Here is a 21,292-nt window from a genome sequence, read left to right as displayed (position 1 = left end):
TCAAACTAGGAACGACAAGCACTGAACTGATCGCAGATGCTGAGTAAGTCTGGAGCTACTCAGAAACTGCTAAGAGGTGTGTAATCGCAATTTTGAGAATCTTTCGTTCGCAATTTTAATGTGCTAAGATTCACTCCCAGTAGGCGGCGGCTTAGCGTGTGCAAAACTGCTAAAAGCAGCTTGCGAGCGAACAACTCGGAATGAGGGCCATAGTGCTTGTCCTTCTGCGCTTTGCGAAAAAGGAACTCCCAGGGCCGAAACCCGGAAGAGCTAATCACATATGTTAGTACATATGCAATTAGTATCAATGCAATGTAATGCTTGTAACCGGAAATACTTAGTACATTCCACATTTAGGTGATAACAAAACTGTTTGATTTGAAGCTGTTATACTAAAGTAAAAATTGGCTGGATATTGATGTGATGTTTACATTTTTCCACCATGTAACTGAGGATTTTATGGCTTATCTGCACAGTAAGGGCTCCACTGAGTTGCAGAAAACTTTCCTGAGAGTGAGGGGTATATTTACTAAAGTGCTGTTTTTTTTGAAGTGGAGATGTTGCCCATAGCAACCAATCAATTTCTTCTGGTAAGTAGAATCTGATTGGTTGCTATGGGCACCATCTCCACTTCTAAAAACTTGAACTTTAGTAAAGACGTATACATTAATCTAAAATATGCACAACTCATATTGCAGCACAAACTAGCTGCTCTTTATACATGTCCTTCAGAGTCTAGAAAGTATCGAGAGAAAAAAATACAAAAGACAGCTATTGTATATGTAGTAATAATAACTGAACAAGATGCACACATGCAGTCTCCCATTAGCAACCAGGAGCAAACTGTTTCCTATTAGTGTATATGACGGCTTCTCCTAGCTAGTTCTTATGTCAGTGACGGTTGCATACAGTACTCTGGGGGTCATTCCGAGTTGTTCGCTCGCAAGCCGTTTTTAGCAGCTTTGCACACGCTAAGCCTACGCCTACTGGGAGTGAATCTTAGCTTCTTAAAATTGCGAACGAAAGATTCGCAATATTGCGAAAATACATCTCTGTGCAGTTTCTTAGTAGCTCCAGACTTACTCGGCATCTGCGATCAGTTCAGTGCTTGTCGTTCCTGGTTTGACGTCACAAACACACCCAGCGTTCGCCCAGACACTCCTCCGTTTCTCCAGCCACTCCCGCGTTTTTCCCAGAAATGGTAGCGTTTTTTCCCACACGCCCATAAAACGGCCTGTTTCCGCCCAGAAACACCCACTTCCTGTCAATCACATTACGATCGCCTGAACGAAGAAAAAGCCGTGAGTAAAATACCTAACTTCATAGCAAATTTACTTGGCGCAGTCGCAGTGCGAACATTGCGCATGCGCACTAAGCGGAAAATCGCTGCAATGCGATGAAATTTACCGAGCGAACAACTCGGAATGACCCCCTATATGTAGGAAGATTATCTTCATTCATGATATTTGGCTGCCATCTGCTGGATAATCAGTGTAGTGCAATAAGTAATGTTTTACTATTTTGTTAGTTGCCTGGTATCCTTTAAAACAGCATGCCCCGACACAGTTTTGCTATCAGAGAATGCTAAAGCTGTGTCAGGGCATGCTGGGATGTGTAGTTTCTTAACAGCTGGAGGGCCGCAGGTTGGACATGCCTGCTTTAAAACAACAGTAGTATTAGCCGGAAAGCATGTTTTACCCTGTGAGGTTAATTACCAATTGACTCAAATCTTTACCGTTCTCTGGCTCAAACCAGAATTTCAAAAATGTTGAACTCAATGGACCTACCTGGGCATGTACAAACAAAACAGCAAGATACACAGGAATAAACATATCTTAATAAATGACACAAATTAAAAGCTCATGAAACAAAATTTTAATTTATTTGGTACAAAGTTCTAAATAAAGTTTATGAAAGAATAGCATTACTTCTGGGCTGCCAGATTTACATTTTCTAATACATCTTCTTATTAGATCATCATTTATCATCTCAGCTGGTTGTAAGATCTAGAATCTTTATTAAAGCTGTACCATTTAGGATTTTCAAATTCCATCTGAAGACTGCTCAAAGTACATTAAATCCTGAAAAATAAAAATATATTTTTTAGAAATGGGTATTGATTCCAGAATAGAGAAACATAACCTGCTGGCATGATTGTATTTATTTGTCAAAATTGTAAAACAAAATGTTAATTGGATGTTTTCACTAGTGATGAGCGGGTTCGGTTCCTCGGAATCCGAACCCGCCCGAACTTCAGGTTTTTTTACACGGGGCCGAGCGGCTCGGATCTTCCCGCCTTGCTCGGTTAACCCGAGCGCGCCCGAACGTCATCATCCCGCTGTCGGATTCTCGCGAGGCTCGGATTCTATCGCGAGACTCGGATTCTATATAAGGAGCCGCGCGTCGCCGCCATTTTCACACGTGCATTGAGATTGATAGGGAGAGGACGTGGCTGGCGTCCTCTCCGTTTAGAGTACTAGAGAGAGACACAAATTTTGGGGAGCATATTAGGAGGAGTACTACTTGCTGCTGATAGTGTGACCAGTGACTGACCACCAGTTTAATTAATCCGTTCTCTGCCTTATAAAAAACGATACACAGTGTGACACAGTCACATACCATATCTGTGCTCAGCCCAGTGTGCTGCATCATATGTAATACTGTATATCATTATCTGACTGTGCTGAGTGCTCACTGCTCACACAGCTTAATTGTGGGGGAGACTGGGGAGCAGTTATAGCAGGAGTGCATATTTTAAGTACAGTGCACACTTTTGCTGCCAGAGTGCCACTGCCAGTGTGACTGACCAGTGACCACTGACCACCAGTATTGTGATTGTCTGCTGACCACCAGTATAATTGTGATTGTCTGCCTGAAAAAGTTAAACACTCGTCGTGTGGTGTTTTTATAAACGCATTCTGCAGACAGTGTCCAGCAGGTCCGTCATTACATAATATATACCTGTCCGGCTGCAGTACTAGTGTGATATATATATATATTTTAATTTTATCTCATTATCATCCAGTCTATATTAGCAGCAGACACAGTACGGTAGTCCACGGCTGTAGCTACCTCTGTGTCGGCAGTCGCTCGTCCATCCATAATTGTATACCACCTACCCGTGGTTTTTTTTTTTTTCTATCTTCTTGATACTAGTAGCTTACTTTAGGAGTCTGCAGTGCTGACAGACAGTGTCCAGCAGGTCCGTCATTACATAATATATACCTGTCCGGCTGCAGTACTAGTGTGATATATATATATATATATATATTTAAATTTTATCTCATTATCATCCAGTCTATATTAGCAGCAGACACAGTACGGTAGTCCACGGCTGTAGCTACCTCTGTGTCGGCAGTCGCTCGTCCATCCATAATTGTATACCACCTACCCGTGTTTTTTTTTTTTTTTCTATCTTCTTGATACTAGTAGCTTACTTTAGGAGTCTGCAGTGCTGACAGACAGTGTCCAGCAGGTCCGTCATTACATAATATATACTTGTCCGGCTGCAGTACTAGTGTGATATATATATATATTTTAATTTTATCTCATTATCATCCAGTCTATATTAGCAGCAGACACAGTATGGTAGTCCACGGCTGTAGCTACCTCTGTGTCGGCAGTCGCTCGTCCATCCATAATTGTATACCACCTACCCGTGTTTTTTTTTTTTTTTCTATCTTCTTGATACTAGTAGCTTACTTTAGGAGTCTGCAGTGCTGACAGACAGTGTCCAGCAGGTCTAAATCTAAAATAAAATTGTCGGAGGAGAAGCGTAAACTTGCCAATATGCCATTTACCACACTGCAGTGCCACTCCTAGATGGGCCAGGTGTTTGTGTCGGCCACTAGGGTCGCTTAGCTTACTCACACAGCTATCTCATTGCGCCTCTTTTTTTCTTTGCGTCATGTGCTGTTTGGGGAGTGTTTTTTGGAAGGGCCATCCTGCGTGACACTGCAGTGCCACTCCTAGATGGGCCAGGTGTTTGTGTCGGCCACTAGGGTCGCTTAGCTTACTCACACAGCTACCTCATTGCGCCTCTTTTTTTCTTTGCGTCATGTGCTGTTTGGGGAGTGTTTTTTGGAAGGGCCATCCTGCGTGACACTGCAGTGCCACTCCTAGATGGGCCAGGTGTTTGTGTCGGCCACTAGGGTCGCTTAGCTTACTCACACAGCTACCTCATTGCGCCTCTTTTTTTCTTTGCGTCATGTGCTGTTTGGGGAGTGTTTTTTGGAAGGGCCATCCTGCGTGACACTGCAGTGCCACTCCTAGATGGGCCAGGTGTTTGTGTCGGCCACTAGGGTCGCTTAGCTTACTCACACAGCTACCTCATTGCGCCTCTTTTTTTCTTTGCGTCATGTGCTGTTTGGGGAGTGTTTTTTGGAAGGGCCATCCTGCGTGACACTGCAGTGCCACTCCTAGATGGGCCAGGTGTTTGTGTCGGCCACTAGGGTCGCTTAGCTTAGTCATCCAGCGACCTTGGTGCAAATTTTAGGACTAAAAATAATATTGTGAGGTGTGAGGTGTTCAGAATAGACTGAAAATGAGTGGAAATTATGGTTTTTGAGGTTAATAATACTTTGGGATCAAAATGACCCCCAAATTCTATGATTTAAGCTGTTTTTTAGTGTTTTTTGAAAAAAAACACCTGAATCCAAAACACACCCGAATCCGACAAAAAAAATTCGGTGAGGTTTTGCCAAAACGCGGTCGAACCCAAAACACGGCCGCGGAACCGAACCCAAAACCAAAACACAAAACCCGAAAAATTTCAAGTGCACATCTCTAGTTTTCAATGCACTTGGGGCCTCAGTTACGTAGAAATGGCTACGTTGTGCTGGTGCATGGAGATTTCCGTCAAAGTACAAGTTTCTGGAACAATATGATAGAGTCTTTGGAGCAGCAGAAGCTGATGGGAGATGGATGCATAGACATACACTGTTTTGTGGGTCACTGTTAAACAAAATGTTATTTGTGGACCAAGATTGTTAAAATAAGATAAAGAGGTAGATAAGGCCTATTTTATGCTTAGGGAATACAGTCAATTTCAAGTCCTTAAAATCACTTACAATTTTATCTAACTGGGTTGTAGCCTATAAATTTAATAGGACATATATTGTTCCTGACTTTTGCATATCGGCAAGGAATTTGTTGTATGCAATACAAGTCTTCACACCAAAGTGCTGATTAACATATGCAATATATCAGGCTAAAAATACTATAGCAGTATTGCTGTTAGAATGAGAATTGCAGGTGTTTTATTTAATGGAAGGTGTTCTAAAGTTGGACATTGGTGTGACGCTTTTTGGAGGCATCTTCTGAGGGTGGTTAGTATGAATATGCCTTGACATGTTCTGGGTGACCAATTTACATACACTGCTAGCAATGACATTCTTGTAATGAGTACACTGCAAACCCTGCACCCAATACATTTGCTGAACTTGTGGGCATGCTCAGTACATTCTGGAGTCTTCAGCACCGATGCAGTTGTGGGTGGGTGTGCATTGAGTGTATACAAGCTGCCTATGATGAAACTCTTTTATCTTGTAGGACACTAAAATCATATACAGAGAAGAGGATAAGTCTGCACAAACCATGGAAGAAGTATAAGCAGTGTATATGTATTAGATCAATATTAAAACTGTAAATATCAATTGTACACAGTAACCTATTGGTGGGGCTAAGTATGGCTAAGAGCAAAGACCAAAAAAAGGGCTATTTGGGGGTACTCTTAAATTCAATATGTAAATAAGTGATTAGGTAAATATGTAGAGAAAGATAAGGTATAAAACTTAACCTTTAATAAATTCCCATAAAACGATTATTATTCACACCATCAATCTTGTTCACCATTAAAATCGTGATTGTCTGTTAGCAAATAGGGTTCAAGATACCAAATACTGGGGCAGATGTATTAACCTGGAGAAGGCATAAGGAAGTGATAAACCAGTGATAAGTGCAAGGTGATAAAGACAGCAGCCAATCAGATCCTAACTGTTCATTTACATATTGGAGCTGATTAGCTGGTGTGTTTATCACCTTGCACATATCACTGGTTTATCACTTCCTTATGTCTTCTCCAGGTTAATACATCTGCCCCAATGGGTGAAAATACACTGCTCAAAAAAATAAAGGGAACACTTAAACAACACAATGTAACTCCAAGTCAATCACACTTCTGTGAAATCAAACTGTCCACTTAGGAAGCAACACTGACTGACAATCAATTTCACATGCTGTTGTGCAAATGGAATAGACAACAGGTGGGAATTATAGGCAATTAGCAAGACACCCCAATAAAGGAGTTGTTCTGCAGGTGGTGACCACAGACCACTTCTCAGCTCCTATGCTTTCTGGCTGATGTTTTGGTCACTTTTGAAAGCTGGCGGTGCTTTCACTCTAGTGGTAGCATGAGACGGAGTCTACAACCCACACAAGTGGCTCAGGTAGTGCAGCTCATCCAGGATGGCACATCAATGCGAGTTGTGGCAAGAAGGTATGCTGTGTCTGTCAGCGTAGTGTCCAGAGCATGGAGGCGCTACCAGGAGACAGGCCAGTACATCAGGAGACGTGGAGGAGGCCGTAGGAGGGCAACAACCCAGCAGCAGGACCACTACCTCCGCCTATGTGCAAGGAGGAACAGGAGGAGCACTGCCGGAGCCCTGCAAAATGACCTCCAGCAAGCCACAAATGTGCATGTGTCTACTCAAATGATCAGAAACAGACTCCATGAGGGTGGTATGAGGGCCCGACGTCCACAGGTGGGGGTTGTGCTTACAGCCCAACACCGTGCAGGATGTTTGGCATTTGCCAGACAACACCAAGATTGGCAAATTCGCCACTGGCGCCCTGTGCTCTTCACAGATGAAAGCAGGTCCTCACTGAGCACATGTGACAGATGTGACAGAGTCTGGAGACGCCAAGGAGAACGTTCTGCTGCCTACAACATCCTCCAGCATGACTGGTTTGGCAGTGGGCCAGTAATGGTGTGGGGTGGCATTTCTTTGGGGGGCCGCACAGCCCTCCATGTGCTCGCCAGAGGTAGCCTGACTGCCATTAGGTACCGAGATGAGATCCTCAGACCCCTTGTGAGCCATAGCCTGACTGCCATTAGGTACAGAGATGAGATCCTCAGACCCCTTGTGAGACCATATGCTGGTGCGGTTTGCCCTGGGTTCCTCCTAATGCAAGTCAATGCTAGACCTCGTGGCTGGAGTGTGTCAGCAGTTCCTGCAAGACGAAGGCATTGATGCTACCCACCCGTTCCCCAGACCTGAATCCAATTGAGCACATCTGGGACATCATGTCTCGCTCCATCCACCAACGCCACGTTGCACCACAGACTGTCCAGAAGTTGGCGGATGCTTTAGTCCAGGTCTGGGAAGAGATCCCTCAGGAGACCATCCGCCACCTCATCAGGAGCATGCCCAGGCGTTGTAGGGAGGTCATAGGCACGTGGAGGCCACACACACACTACTGAGCATCATTTTGACTTGTTTTAAGGACATTACATCAAAGTTGGATCAGCCTGTAGTGTGTTTTTCCACTTTAATTTTGAGTGTGACTCCAAATCCAGACCTCCATGGGTTAATAAATTTGATTTCCATTGATAATTTTTGTGTGATTTTGTTGTCAGCACATTCAACTATGTAAAGAACAAAATATTTAATAAGAATATTTCATTCATTCAGATCTAGGATGTGTTATTTTAGTGTTCCCTTTATTTTTTTGAGCAGTGTACATGTTCTATATATAGTATTCCTGTGAGTGTTTAAATCAATAAAGGGAATCTGGATTCTCACTGAGGAGGTGGGATGCTAATTAATAGATCCAAAATCTGTGAAGATAGTGGGTAGGTATAGAGAATGCCAGAGAGAGGGCTGATATTATAGAGTCTAAGGAATTGTCTCCTAATTAAAATGCCCACAGTACCTAGTATTCTCTGGTGGTCTCCCATCCAAGTACTGACCAGGCCTTACCTGTTTGGCTTTCAAGATCTGACGAGATCGGGCGTATTCAGGATAGTATGGCAGTATGCTCTTGTGAACAAGCCCAGCGGTGAAACGTACACATAGGAGACATTTGTTCTTTTGGTGATGTCAGTGCGGCCCACCCCTTCCAGCTTCACGGCCATACTCTCACAGAGGACGGGGGAACGGACCTGTGGGGGATGACGGCATGGGACTGCTATCCTTGAAACTTGGAGACCCATGGAGTAATCAGCCACATAGCTGCCGCCTCTCATTTGTCCTTATCAACTCTGTTATTTACAGTATATATTGTCTGTGGGACGCTAACCAATATTACTTAACTCTGTTGGAGATAATAAGCATATATACTTCTATACTATCTGTGTGTACACCATTCTCTATAAAGCATTTTAGCTTGATGTATTTATATATCTTTCGGCCATCCCTGAGCTCATCTAACTGCATGTTATAAAGCAGATAACGTATAGCATTACAAGGAACACTTTTGCACTTGCCAAATTCCATGCTATGAATTTTGATATGATTACTGAAATTCTAATTTGATTGTTACTAGGAATTTGCAGTTTTATACCCAAATTAATCAAGCCTGGTCAGTACTTGGATGGGAGACCACCAGGGAATACTAGGTACTGTGGGCATTTCAATTAGGAGACAATTCCTTAGAGACTCTATAATATCAGCCCTCTCTCTGGCATTCTCTATACCTACCCACTATCTTCACAGATTTTGGATCTATCAATTAGCATCCCATCTCCTCAGCGAGAATCCAGATTCCTTTTATTGATTTAAACCCTCACTGGAATCCTATATCTAGAACACGGATGGGAAACCTTTGGCCCTCCAGCTGTTGTTGAACTACACATCCCAGCATGCCTTGCAACAGTTTTAGCATGGCCAAGTAGCAAAACTGTAGCAGAGCATGCTGGTATGTGTAGTTCAGCAACAGCTGGAGGGCCAAAGGTTCCCTATCCCTGATCTTGAACCTATATTTTCACCCATTATTTGGTATCTAATACTCTATTGGCTAATAGGCAATCGCCATTTTTAAAGGTGAACAAGATTGATGTTCACCATGTGTGAATAATAATCGTTTTATGGGCATTTATTAAAGTTAAGTTTTATACTTTATCTATCTCTACATATTTATCTAATCACTTACATATTGAATTTAAGAAAACTCCCCAAAAGTATTTTTTTTTGTCTTTGCTCTTAGCCATACTTCTAGGAAACCAAAATCACCTGATACATAACATGTTCTTTGTAACTGTACACTTTCTCACTACGTGATAGATGAAGCCTATATTTTTTTACTCCACATAATAATATAGTACAGTAAGCTAAAAATAATAATAATAATAATAAACAGCCAACTTTTTCTACAATATATTCTCATGGTTTGAAATACATAAGAGAATACATTAAACTAAGTGCTTGTAGACTTAGAGTTACACTTAGATGGTTATTATTTTATAAAAGTTTATCTGTGTTCTCTTTCTTGTTACAGTACTTCACAAAATGCATATCACCTTGTACTGTACGTCTGTGTGCTCAAAATACTTTACTTCTATGTTTTAAAGGTTGTCATCAGCTATGCTATACATAACACATCTTATCAAGTTTATGTTTATAAATTTGCAAACAAAAAACATATATTGAAATAGATTAAAGAGACTCATCACGTTAGATTTGCATTACTTTGGATGCTGATATATTGGTCAATGATCGCCATCTTGTGGTCAACGAATAGATTTAATAAAAAAATTATTTTGTGTTTATTTCACATCATATAAAGCAAGACAAAATATTTCTTAAAGTATTATTTATTAAATTGAAGTTTCTAGGGATCCCATGCACAAGCAAAAATGCTGGGAAGTGAAAGTGATGAACCAGTGCAGGGCCGAAACTAGGATTTCGTGACCCGGAGCAAGACTGAAATTTGGAGCCTGGCCCCAAAACCTCTCCCCCCCAAAAAAAACAACAACAAACAAACCCTATCAGACTAAAATACCCTGTAATTAGATTTTCAAAAAAATTGAAAAAAGGGGTTACTATTGGACAATATTCCCCTATGTGCCTCAAATGCCCTATGCATCACATGCACCTCCAGCAGCGTGTTCAAATACATGCTCCCCTACGTGTCCCCATACATTGCACTATATCACTGCACTATGGAGGTCATTCCGAGTTGTTCGCTCGCAAAGCGATTTTAGCAGAGTTGCTCACGCTAAGCCGCCGCCTACTGGGAGTTAGCATCTTAAAAATGCGAACGATGTATTCGCAATATTGCGATTACACACCTCGTAGCAGTTTCTGAGTAGCTTCAGACTTACTCGGCATCTGCGATCAGTTCAGTGCTTGTCGTTCCTGGTTTGACGTCACAAACACTCCCAGCGTTCGCCCAGACACTCCTCCGTTTCTCCGGCCACTCCTGTGTTTTTTCCGGAAACTGTAGCGTTTTTTCCCACACGCCCATAAAACGGCCTGTTTCCGCCCAGTAACACCCATTTCCTGTCAATCACATTACGATCGCCAGAACGATGAAAAAGCCGTTACTAAAATTACTAAGTGCATAGCAAATTTACTTGGCGCAGTCGCAGTGCGAACATTGCGCATGCGCATTAAGCGGAAAATCGCTGCGATGCGAAGATTTTTACCGAGCGAACAACTCGGAATGAGGGCCTATGTCATAACACTTCATCACTGTACTACATTCTCCTTTCCACTGCACTACTATACTACATCCACTACATGCTGAACTACATCACTATACTACATCAGAATCAGAATCGACTTTATTGGCCATGTATACTCATGTATACTAGGAATTGTTTGCGGTTTACAATGTGTCGCCAAATAAAAACATAAAAGGAAAAGGCATAATATAACACACATACACAAATAACATACATTAGTATAAAACACTGTTTACAATTACATAGCAGTTCATTGCACCAGACTTGTAAGTTGTAAGGCATAATTTAGGAAGTGGACAGCTAACGGAAAGAAGCTTTTTTTGGTTCTGGTCAACTTGGCAAGAATGGACCTATAACGCCTGCCTGATGGGAAGTATTTCAAACAGGACGTGACCAGGGTGCAGCTTGTCTGCCACAATTTTCCCTGCATACTTCTTGACTCTGGACAGGTAGAGGTCCTGAACAGAGGGGAGAACGGTTCCAATGATCTTTTCTGCGGTCCTCACCACCCTCTGTAGCCTCCGTCTGTCACACTCATTGGCAGCTCCATACCAGACTGTGATTGAAGAACATAAAACAGACTCCATAATGGCTGTATAGAAGATGATCAGCAGTTTCTGTGAAATATTGAATTTCCTGAGTTGCCTCAGGAAGAACAACCGCTGTTGCGCCTTCTTGACAATGGAGCCTATATTTGGCCCCCATTTAAGGTCATGGGAAATTGTGGACCTCATAAATTTAAAGGAGTCAACCCACGACACCACGCTATCGGTTATCATGCCCCTATACAAGACATGTCCAAACTGCCCTCCAGCTGTTGTGAAACTACATATCCAAGCATGCCCTGACACAGTTTTGCTGTCAGAGAATGCTAAAGCTGTGTCAGGGCATGCTGGGATGTGTAGTTTCTCAACAGCTGGAGGGCCGCAGTTTGGACATGCCTGCCCTATACACTGCACTACATACCCTATATGCTACACTACATCACTTTACTACATCCACTTATATGCTACACCACATCAGTGCACTACATGCCCCTATATACTACAATACAATACTACACTACACTACATCCCACTATAAGCTACACCAAATCCCCCCATCTGGGAAGCATAGTGGAGGTTAATTGATACTGCTAACTGGGAGCACAGTGCCGATAATAAAGTCTGTCTTTAAACTCACCACAAAGCTGCAGTACTGATACTCTGTGAGATTTGGAGGTCGTCCAGGCTCTTAGTTTCCACTGTCAAGTGGATAGCTAGCAAAGTGTATCTTTGATTTCTGTGACATCGGTGACTGCACCTGTTAACAAGCATAAGCCTGGGGCAGCGTGTCCTCTCAATGTGGTGTAGCTTGCAGCTTGTTATCGGTTAGTGCTGGACAGGCAGCCGGGATCATAGCCTGCTGAAAAACACAGCACCAACAGGTCACTTCTATAGCTTGTACAGGGCACCCCATGCTAGTCGCAGCACTGCATGGCAAAGAAGAGCGTTTAAGACAGTAGCCGGCATAGGAGTGATCCCAGGTACTGGAGATCACCCGCACAGTGTCGGAGGCAGCTGCGGGCAGACAGGTGGGTCAGAGACACTGCCCGGGAGCCGTCTGCTGTCTCACTGGAGCAGCACAGCACTGCCAGTAAAAACAAAACCCTGCTCCTCTGTAATTCCTCAGCGCCCCCTCAAACCCTGTACCCGGGGCGCATGCCCCCTTAGCCCCCCCCCCCCTAGTTACGGCCCTGACCAGTGTGAACAGTAACAAAGAAAGATAATTTGCTAAAAACTGTAAAAGTGGAAGCGCCAGTAGCAATTACTTTTGATTTCCCTAGTCCAGTTTAGACAACTGCTTGGTTGCCAAGTGTAACTGTACAGATTCTCTTTGACCGTATACTACCATGGTAGTTGTCCACTGTCCAAAATTGCCAGGGACAATTCCAGGTTGTATTTCCTGACAATTGTTCATACTTTTTTCCCTTTCTAATACTAATTATCTCGAAAGTGCTATAGGCGTACTCTATGTGCCATTAATTCCATTGCTCACCTCGCTAACTAGTGTGGAGAACACAGAGTGTGTGTGTGTGTTGAGAGGAGTTGGCGGAAGAGAGAAAGGTGGCATCTTCTGCTCCTCTGTATCTGACTGAGGCTGGGTACACACTAGATTAATGTGTATGTCTTCCTACCTCACGCCTGACGGGACGCGATGTTAGTCGACCCAACACACTCAACGATATAGTGCATGATCATGTGATATATGGTACATTAGCCACATTCAGCAGCATGGTGTCGATACAGGTCATCCCATTGTCTGTGCAGCAAAGCTAATTGGATGACCCCAATGACGGCAGGCAGGCAGGCAGGAGTGCACGGTGGTGGGTACACACCACATGATGTGCATGATATGTCGGGCCAATCAGTAAGATAGGATGACATAGCACCTAGTACGTACCCAACCTTGAAGTGGCTATAGAATTACATCATAGCTTAGAGCCACACTTCCAGCACTTGTATAGAGGTGAAGCACTCAGCAGCTTCACAAGTAGCCATCTGCTTCTCTATCATGTAATTAGCTGGTGCCTAGTGTGTGATTTCCCATGGAGAAAATAAAAAAAAACACTGAATGACTTTATGTCACTTACAGTATTCAATGTTCAAGACTCCCACACAATCTTGGTGGCCCAAAGGCGTTGGCCTTGGGTCACGTAATGGACCCAATGTATCATTAAGAGTATACAAGGTTAGATGCAGGGTCTGGGAGTAGGGTTGATCAGGGCTGAGAATAATTTTGAATTTAAGGGTCCAGCCCTGGTCACTGAATATGGGTTTCAATCGTGGCTTGAAACCTATTAACTCCACAACCTGGACCTGGGATATTGCTGGGGTTTCTCATCTGCCAGTGCTTGGAGATGACATCATCTCCAAGCTCCAGTGAACTGACTCTCTATAGGGTTTAAACGGGACCTTGGTGTTTTTTTTCAGGGACCCTTTCACACCGAGCCGCAACCCAGGTTGACCCCGCAATAACCCAGGTTTTTTGTCTATATAGTAAGTTGGGGCTCAGGCACCTGTAACGCGGTGCAGAAACTCCCTCCTCCTTGCACTAACAGTGAGAAGGCTGCTGGCTGCCTGTAGGGGAGCTGCAGTGGCAGCACACAGCTCCTCTCAGGCAGTATATACTACGTGTGGCTTTTTTATGTCCGAGACAGAGAGACCCGGGGGAGGCGGGAGCGGAGGAGGTGAATAGTGGTGGTAGACTCAGAGTCAGGACTGGCAGCAGCAGGTGGAAGGAGGGAGGAAGCGCTACACACATCAGTACTGCTACTGGGATGCGAGTGTTTATGAAGAAAATGGTAAGATGACATACAATAATAGTATAGTGATATACAGGTGACCTGCAGCCCGGTACACTCAGGAGACACAGCGGGGACAGGGTGCAGAACGTGATATCAGAGGCATCAGGAGTACAGTGAGGAGAGGGCTATGCTGGCAGCTACAGGTAGAGCAGACCAGGTCACCAGGCTAGCCTGCATTTGGGGGAGGGGGACAAGAGTACAGTGAGGAGGGGGCTATGCCTATGCTGGCAGCTACAGGTAGAGGAGACAGGATAGCCTGAGGAGGGGTTGGTGGTGGGCTGTGCTTCCTAGGAGTAGCATCCAGCATGGCTGTAACTTAGTTGCTGAAGTCTGTTGCCAGAAATTCCCCACAGTCACCTCCGTGCAGCCTGGTACACTGCTGTGATTTGTGCTTTATGCTGCAGGACCTGGCTCCTGTTGGGGTTGGGAAGAACTGCCTCCAGATCCCTCTCTTTCTCCCTTTCTATCTCTCTCTTGCGACTCTCTGTCTCTGACCCCTCACACTATCCCTGACACTCTCTCACTGTCTCTTCTCTTTTTCTCATTCTCAGACACTCTCTCCTCTCTCTTTTCCGGACACCCTCTCTCACCCTTCTCTCTCCATCCCTGACACCCTCTCATGCCTCCCTTATCCCTGACACATTCTCGCTCTTCCCCCCTGTCTCTCTCTCTTTGTCCCTGACACCCTCTATCACCCCCCTCTCTTTCTATCCATGACACTCTCTTACTCTCCCCCTCACTCTCATTCCCTCACTTTCTCCAACCCTCCACTTCCCCACTCTCTACACTGGCTCTGAATGTTTACATAAGATTAGTGTAGGAGGAGAGAAGTGCTGCTCTTTATAATAGTTTAAAGAGGGTTTGTACTGTTTTATTTGTTTCTGAATCAATATATTTGTGTACTGTTCTATATATGTGAGTGTATTGTGTTGGATGACAAACAAGACACCGATGTGTAGGTTTGGGATAATTTGTATTAAAGATGTTAATACAGACAACTGGTTGATAATTAAATGGGTATGGGTAGAGTAAGTGTTGTGGATGGAGCCAATGTGGGAATTGGACAGTAGGGATGGTGTAATGGTTAGCATTACTGCCTCACAGCACTAAGGTCATGGATTTGATTCCCATCATGGGAACTGTGTGGAGTGTGTATATTCTCCCTGTACTTGTGTGGGTTTCCTCTGGGTACTCAAGTTTCATCCCACAATTAAAAAATATCCTGACAGGTTAATTAGCGTGACAAAAATGAACACTAGTTTGTAAGTGTGTGCTTGTACATGGGCAGACTAGATGGGCAAAGTGGTTCTTATCTGCCGTCACATTCTATATACATACATACACTGCGCATACAGTGTGCAGGCTACTCAAGTACAAAATGACTATATGTATTTTTATACATATCTATACATACATACATACATACATACATACATACATACATGTACGGAAACCCCCCCATGAAAATCCTGCGTTTGCCACTGAAAGGGGTATAAGCTTTATCCATGGGCTGTGCAAGGCAGCATGTATTGAGGACAGTGCTAAATGTAACATCTTATAGTAGGCTCATTGGTCACTCTTGCTAGGTTATATATTGTTGTAAGTATACAAGTAGCCCAGTATTAGCATAGAGATCTTTGAAATTGTATTGAAATGGTGAAAAATATGAACCAATTCAAATTCAATTCAAAACGGGCTACAATCTTTCCACCCATTCCTCCACAGAAGATTTTCTGCATGGTACAGTATATGCCAGGATTTCTCCAGACATTATTCTCTCCCTTAATGTAAAACATTAGTTAAAATATTCTGAAGTTTTATGGCTCACATTAAGAGGACTCTTGTTAAAACTTGGAACTTTCTTAATGGCATCCTTTTTTACGAGGATCCATTGGCTAATATCAGTGGCAACTCATCTGATTTATTTATCCACAATAGGAACAGACAAGGCTTTCCCCTCTGATTTTTTCCCTTTTAAGAAACCACTTACATTGCACATTAAATCTGACCCTACTGCACAGAGAGTCAGGAATTACAGTTCCAAAATTCTCATTTTTTGCAGACATTCTATTCTAATGAACTTAGCCAAGAATACCCTTTACCAACCACCAAGCCATGAAATGTTACAGGCTGCAATATCTATTTGGAATTGGAGGCATGGTTCCTTCATGGCTGCCACCATGCTATAGAAACTCTTAAAAACATAGAGGTCCATTTACTAAGTCTTAGAGAATGATAAAGTGGACGGAGATAAAGTACCAACCAACCAGTTACTGTAACTTTTGAAACACAGCCTGAAAGGGGATGTACTAGTTATGTGACTGGTGGTCAGAAGACCGACGGTCACATAACCTCCCCCTACATCCTGCCCTCTCACAATCCCGACGGTCGGCATGCCGACCATCAGGAAACAGTCCACGACACCCATAGAGTAGGAATAGAACCCGTGGCGTGCACAACGAGCTTGTCGCACTCGCCACCCCCTGCTGGGATTCTGAAGCCGGGATCCCGGCGTCGATATGCTGACCGGCAGTCTCCTCACTGCTGGTCACGCATACTACAACCCCTGAAAGATGACAGTTAGGTACTTTATCTCTTTCCAAGGCTTAGTAAATAGACCCCTAGTTACAATTCAAATAGCAGCACAATGGATTAAATACTTGGGGATCTTCTTATCATCAAGATATGACAGATTATACCTAGTAGCTGTTCCTCTTTCCCTGTTGAATAACATCAAAAGCGCTTTCTTATGCTTCATTTGCAGTGACGTGCGGTGAGGTCAGTGGCTGGGGAGGCACTGTATGATTTACCCCCCCCTATATACACACACGGATATTCACAGAGGGCACTCAAACTTATCATGTCAAAAAAGTTCTTCTCATATTTATTTTCACCCTGACCGGGCACTCCAAGAAATATTATACAGGCAGCTCTATTTCAAAATGTATTTTTTTTAAAGATATATAATTAACAAGGCAATTACTGTGCCTGCATATCCAGCTTGAAATATAATGATAGTAAAGAACATGTCACTTATCCGTCTGTCGACTTCGGTCAGTAAATGACCGTTAAAGACCAAACCATCAAGTCATCACCGCCCAAATAATAAGGAGCCTTCAGAGGGGGCCACTATCTGAACCCATATTTATACTGCACCATCATTGTATCAGTGTTGTCAGGTGTGCTGTCATGCTGCCACTACCCAACCGGCGTGCGTGTCATCGCTCTGCGCATGCGCCAACCCCTACAGTCAGTTCCCGTTGTGCAGGAAGCGCTGTGCGTTCCACGGGCTTCCGCACTTCCGGACTCTGCGTTCCATTAGGTGCACGTAACGTCCTGTGTCGACCCTTACCAATAGTCAAGTGTTACAGCCGTTGCCATGGTGACCGGGCGTGATGAAATATAGGTCTCAACCCACATGACATCACCCCGTAGGTCCCCCCAGCGCAGGGCCTCTAATGCCACTTCTCATTTAACATCGCACCTAGGGGGTGCCGCTCAGGGGTGATCATAACTACACGCTTATGGTACACTGGCATACAGCAGTTAATCACCTGTGCAATACAACTGTACTATTTATTATAACAACATAGGGTCAGGTGTGGCCACTCTCATCTTGTTCATAATCATTCCTTGGGGTGCCCACAAGCAATACTACAGACGTTAAATAGTGTCCCATATGGACTTATAATTACAAGCTGCATATACAGACCTGAATTATCCTACAGTCACAGTTGTGATCAGAAAAATACAAACATAATCATCAGTGAAAACATAAAACATATATAGATATAAGAAAAATGTTGTTATTATTATTGTACTTGTCTAATGCTGGATTCATTGATACCCTGTATAGAATAACCCCTATCACAGAAAGCATTGGTAATTTATACTTTCATTGAGTCCCTTTGGTGACTTAGTGTCCAATTTAAAAATCCATTTTGCCTCCCTTTGGAGCAACAATCGACTCCTATCACCACCCCTGGTGTTCTTAGGGATGTGATCGATAAGCATGCTCCTAAGGGATGCCAGTTGATGTCCATTCATCAGAAAGTGGCGTGCCACAGGCTTGTCACTACTTTTATTTGTCATAGCTTGTCTTATTGACAAGCGATGGTTCGCCATTCTCTCACGGAAAGAAGTAACAGTCTGGCCAACATAATAGAGGCTACATGGGCACATCAATATTTACACAACATGATCAGTTGCACATGTGACATGTTGTTTAATGGCTATTTTCCTACTCGTATGTGGGTGAGAGAAGATTCTTCCCGTCAACATACTGTTGCATGTTGTGCAGCCGAGACATCGGAAACATCCTACTTTTTTGGGGTTCAACCAAGTTGATTTAGATGTGGACTCAAAGTTCTTAGTCGGTTGCATCAATAATTACTTAAGGTTCGGACCCCGAGCAAATGATAACAAAGGCTTTTCTCTATGCTTTTAAATGTCTTGTCTGTAGCTATTATTGACCAATTTTTCTTTACTGATCATGCAAAAGCTGGTGCATTAATATCAAATTGGGTGGTGATGACCTTTCTATCAGACGGTGATGGATTGGTTTTGATCTGTCCACTATTGAAGATGTGTCTTGCTCTCTTCAAAGCTTTCTTCACTATACCCAATGAGTAGCCTCTCTCCTTGAACCGAATTGCCATCTCTGTTAATTGCTTCTCTATGACATCATTCTGTGTATTGTTACACATTACCCGTAGGAATTGCGAAATGGGTTTTTGAGCGATTTCGGATGGTGGCTAGTAGAATATAACAGTGTGTTTCTATCCATGTCCTTGCGGAACAAAGTAGTTCCCAAGGTCCCCTCTTTTTTTAAAACAGAAACATCAAGAAACTCAATTTGGTTGGTCTGGATATTGCTTGTAAATCGTATCAGTCTATTAAGCCCATTGAGGTCTTGGACCATCTCCAGAAGTTTCTCACAGGAATCCCCCCACAGTAGAAATATGTCATCTATGAACCTATAATAGTGCAGAATGCTGGGACCATATTTGGGGTAAATGTGAGTATTCTCATATTGAGTCATGTAGATGTTAGCATACACCGGCGCCAAATTCAACCCCATCGCGGTCCCAGCATTCTGCTTGTAAAAGGAATCAGCATACTGAAAATGGTTCAGGGTTAGAATATCGTAAATCATCGCGCAAACGAAATCAACAGGTGGGCCACAAAAATCTAAATTAGTCACAGCTTCCCTTACCACCGCGACCCCTTGATCGTGGGGTATCACGGTATACAGGGATGAGACATCCATTGTAGCAAACAAAAGGTCAAAGGGTAAGTCCCCAATCTGCATGAGTTTAGATAAAAAATCTCCTGTGTCTCGTATATAACTTCTGCTGCATACCACTATGGGCTGCAGTAAGAAGTCAATGTACTATGCCAAAGGTTGTAAAACCGAATGAGTTGCTGATACAATCGGGTGGCCAGGTGGCCTATCCAGTGACTTGTGGATTTTGGGAATACAATATAATATAGGACAGACAGGATGATCAGCTGTCAATACTTTTACCAATTGTCCATCCAACCAGCCACTGGATAGGCCACAAGACAAGAGTGAGTCCACTCTAGTCTTAATTTCTTACATGGGATTATATGCTTTCATGGTATAAGTGGCCATGTCACCCAGCTGTAATTTGACATCCTCATCATAGTACTTGTAATCAAGTACCACAACTCCACCACCCTTGTCGGTCATCCTTATTACAATCTGATCATTATCCTGAAGAGCCCTAATTGCCATTTTTTGTGCAGGACTGATGTTTTGATAATTGCAACTGGCTCTGAAAGATTATTTACAGTCCTCATCTACCATTCTCAAGAAGGTTTTTATACTTGGATTTGTTGAAGGGGGATCAAACTCACTTTGCTTTTTAATAGTGAATCCTTTCTTAGTAATCTGAGACTCAGTTGTTTCACCAAAAAACTCTCTTAGGCGTACTTTACGGCCCATTTTGTACATATCGATTTGATGGTCAAACTCCTCCCTTTTAAATGTTGCTATAAAGGAAAGTCCTAACGATGATTCTTCAGCTGAAGTTAATTTAAATGTGGATAAATTAAATACATTATTGACTAAAACTATTTTCTTTTTGCTCTTCTTCCCCTGCACCCTCCTCGTGCGGCTTTTGGCTCTCATTCCGAGTTGTTCGCTCGCTAGCTGCATTTAGCAGCCGTGCAAACGCTAAGCCGCCGCCCTCTTGGAGTGTATTTTAGCTTAGCAGAAGTGCGAACGAAAGGATCGCAGAGCGGCTACAAAATAATTTTGTGCAGTTTCAGAGTAGCTCCAGACCTACTCCTAGCTTGCGATCACTGCAGACTATTTAGTTCCTGTTTTGACGTCACGAACACGCCCTGCGTTCGGCCAGCCACGCCTCCGTTTCCCCAGCCACGCCTGCGCTTTTCTCTGGCTTGCCTGCGTTTTTCCGCACACTCCCTAAAAACGGTCAGTTGACACCCAGAAACGCCCTCTTCCTGTCAATCACTCTTCGGCCAGCAGTGCGACTGAAAAGCTTCGCTAGATCTTGTGTGAATCTACATCGTTCTTTGTAATAGTACGACGTGCGTGCGCATTGCGCCGCATACGCATGCGTATTGCGCCGCATACGCATGCGCAGAAGTACCGATTTTTTGCCAGATCGCAAGCAGCTAGCGAACAACTCAGAATGACCCCCCTTGTTGCCACCTAACCCTGTTGGCTCCTGAGGAACCCCTAAAAAAGATTGACCACTGGGTGGTAGGAGGTCACTATTCTCTGTCTCACTGGAGGAGTAGAAAGAATCCACCGTAAATGGTATCCTGTGTCTGTTAAAGGAAGGGCGTTGTCTAGGTCCTCTATTTGTCTCCCCTGTCAACCACCTATATACAGTGTGATTACGATAATCCCCCTGTACCATTTCCAATTTATTCTTTTTAAAGGTTATGAAATCTTTTTTGTATATATCAATGTTATCAGTCAATTTTTCTAGTCATTTGTATGATTTATCAGCTGTCAATAAGGGTTGCTGCTTTGTTCTAAATTCTTCAAGGTCAGTTCTTGTCTGCTTCAGCTCTCTCCCTATTTCTTCAACGACTAATAGAATCAGGTCTAAAGAACATTTATTAAGAAGTCCGCACCATTTGCTGCAGAAGCTAGGATTGGTGTGGCCAATCGTAGGAATATTATGTATCCTAAAACTTCTGGGAATTTTTTTTGAGCGGTAGTAATCAGACAAGAACTGGCCATGAAGAACCAGGTCAACTTCACG

The 21,292-nt window shown here is 43.3% G+C and overlaps 1 protein-coding gene and 1 pseudogene across 1 annotated transcript in view; both read right to left on the bottom strand.

The window, feature by feature from the left end:
- Positions 1-1,871: 1,871 nt before the first annotated feature.
- The window catches only part of PLSCR5 (phospholipid scramblase family member 5), a 212,149-nt gene continuing 192,728 nt past the window's right edge, over positions 1,872-21,292 (bottom strand). Inside the window, exon 7 of the mRNA XM_063919572.1 lies at positions 1,872-2,081. Within this exon, the coding sequence (XP_063775642.1) occupies positions 2,043-2,081 (39 nt within the window). The 3' untranslated portion in view covers positions 1,872-2,042. The remainder of the gene's footprint in view (positions 2,082-21,292) is intronic.
- On the bottom strand, positions 7,921-8,038 carry LOC134912706 (5S ribosomal RNA; annotated as a pseudogene).

This window comes from Pseudophryne corroboree, chromosome 4 (genome assembly GCF_028390025.1).
Source record: "Pseudophryne corroboree isolate aPseCor3 chromosome 4, aPseCor3.hap2, whole genome shotgun sequence".
NCBI classification, from domain to species: Eukaryota; Metazoa; Chordata; class Amphibia; order Anura; family Myobatrachidae; genus Pseudophryne; species Pseudophryne corroboree.
This window is presented reverse-complemented; position numbering and strand designations above follow the sequence as displayed.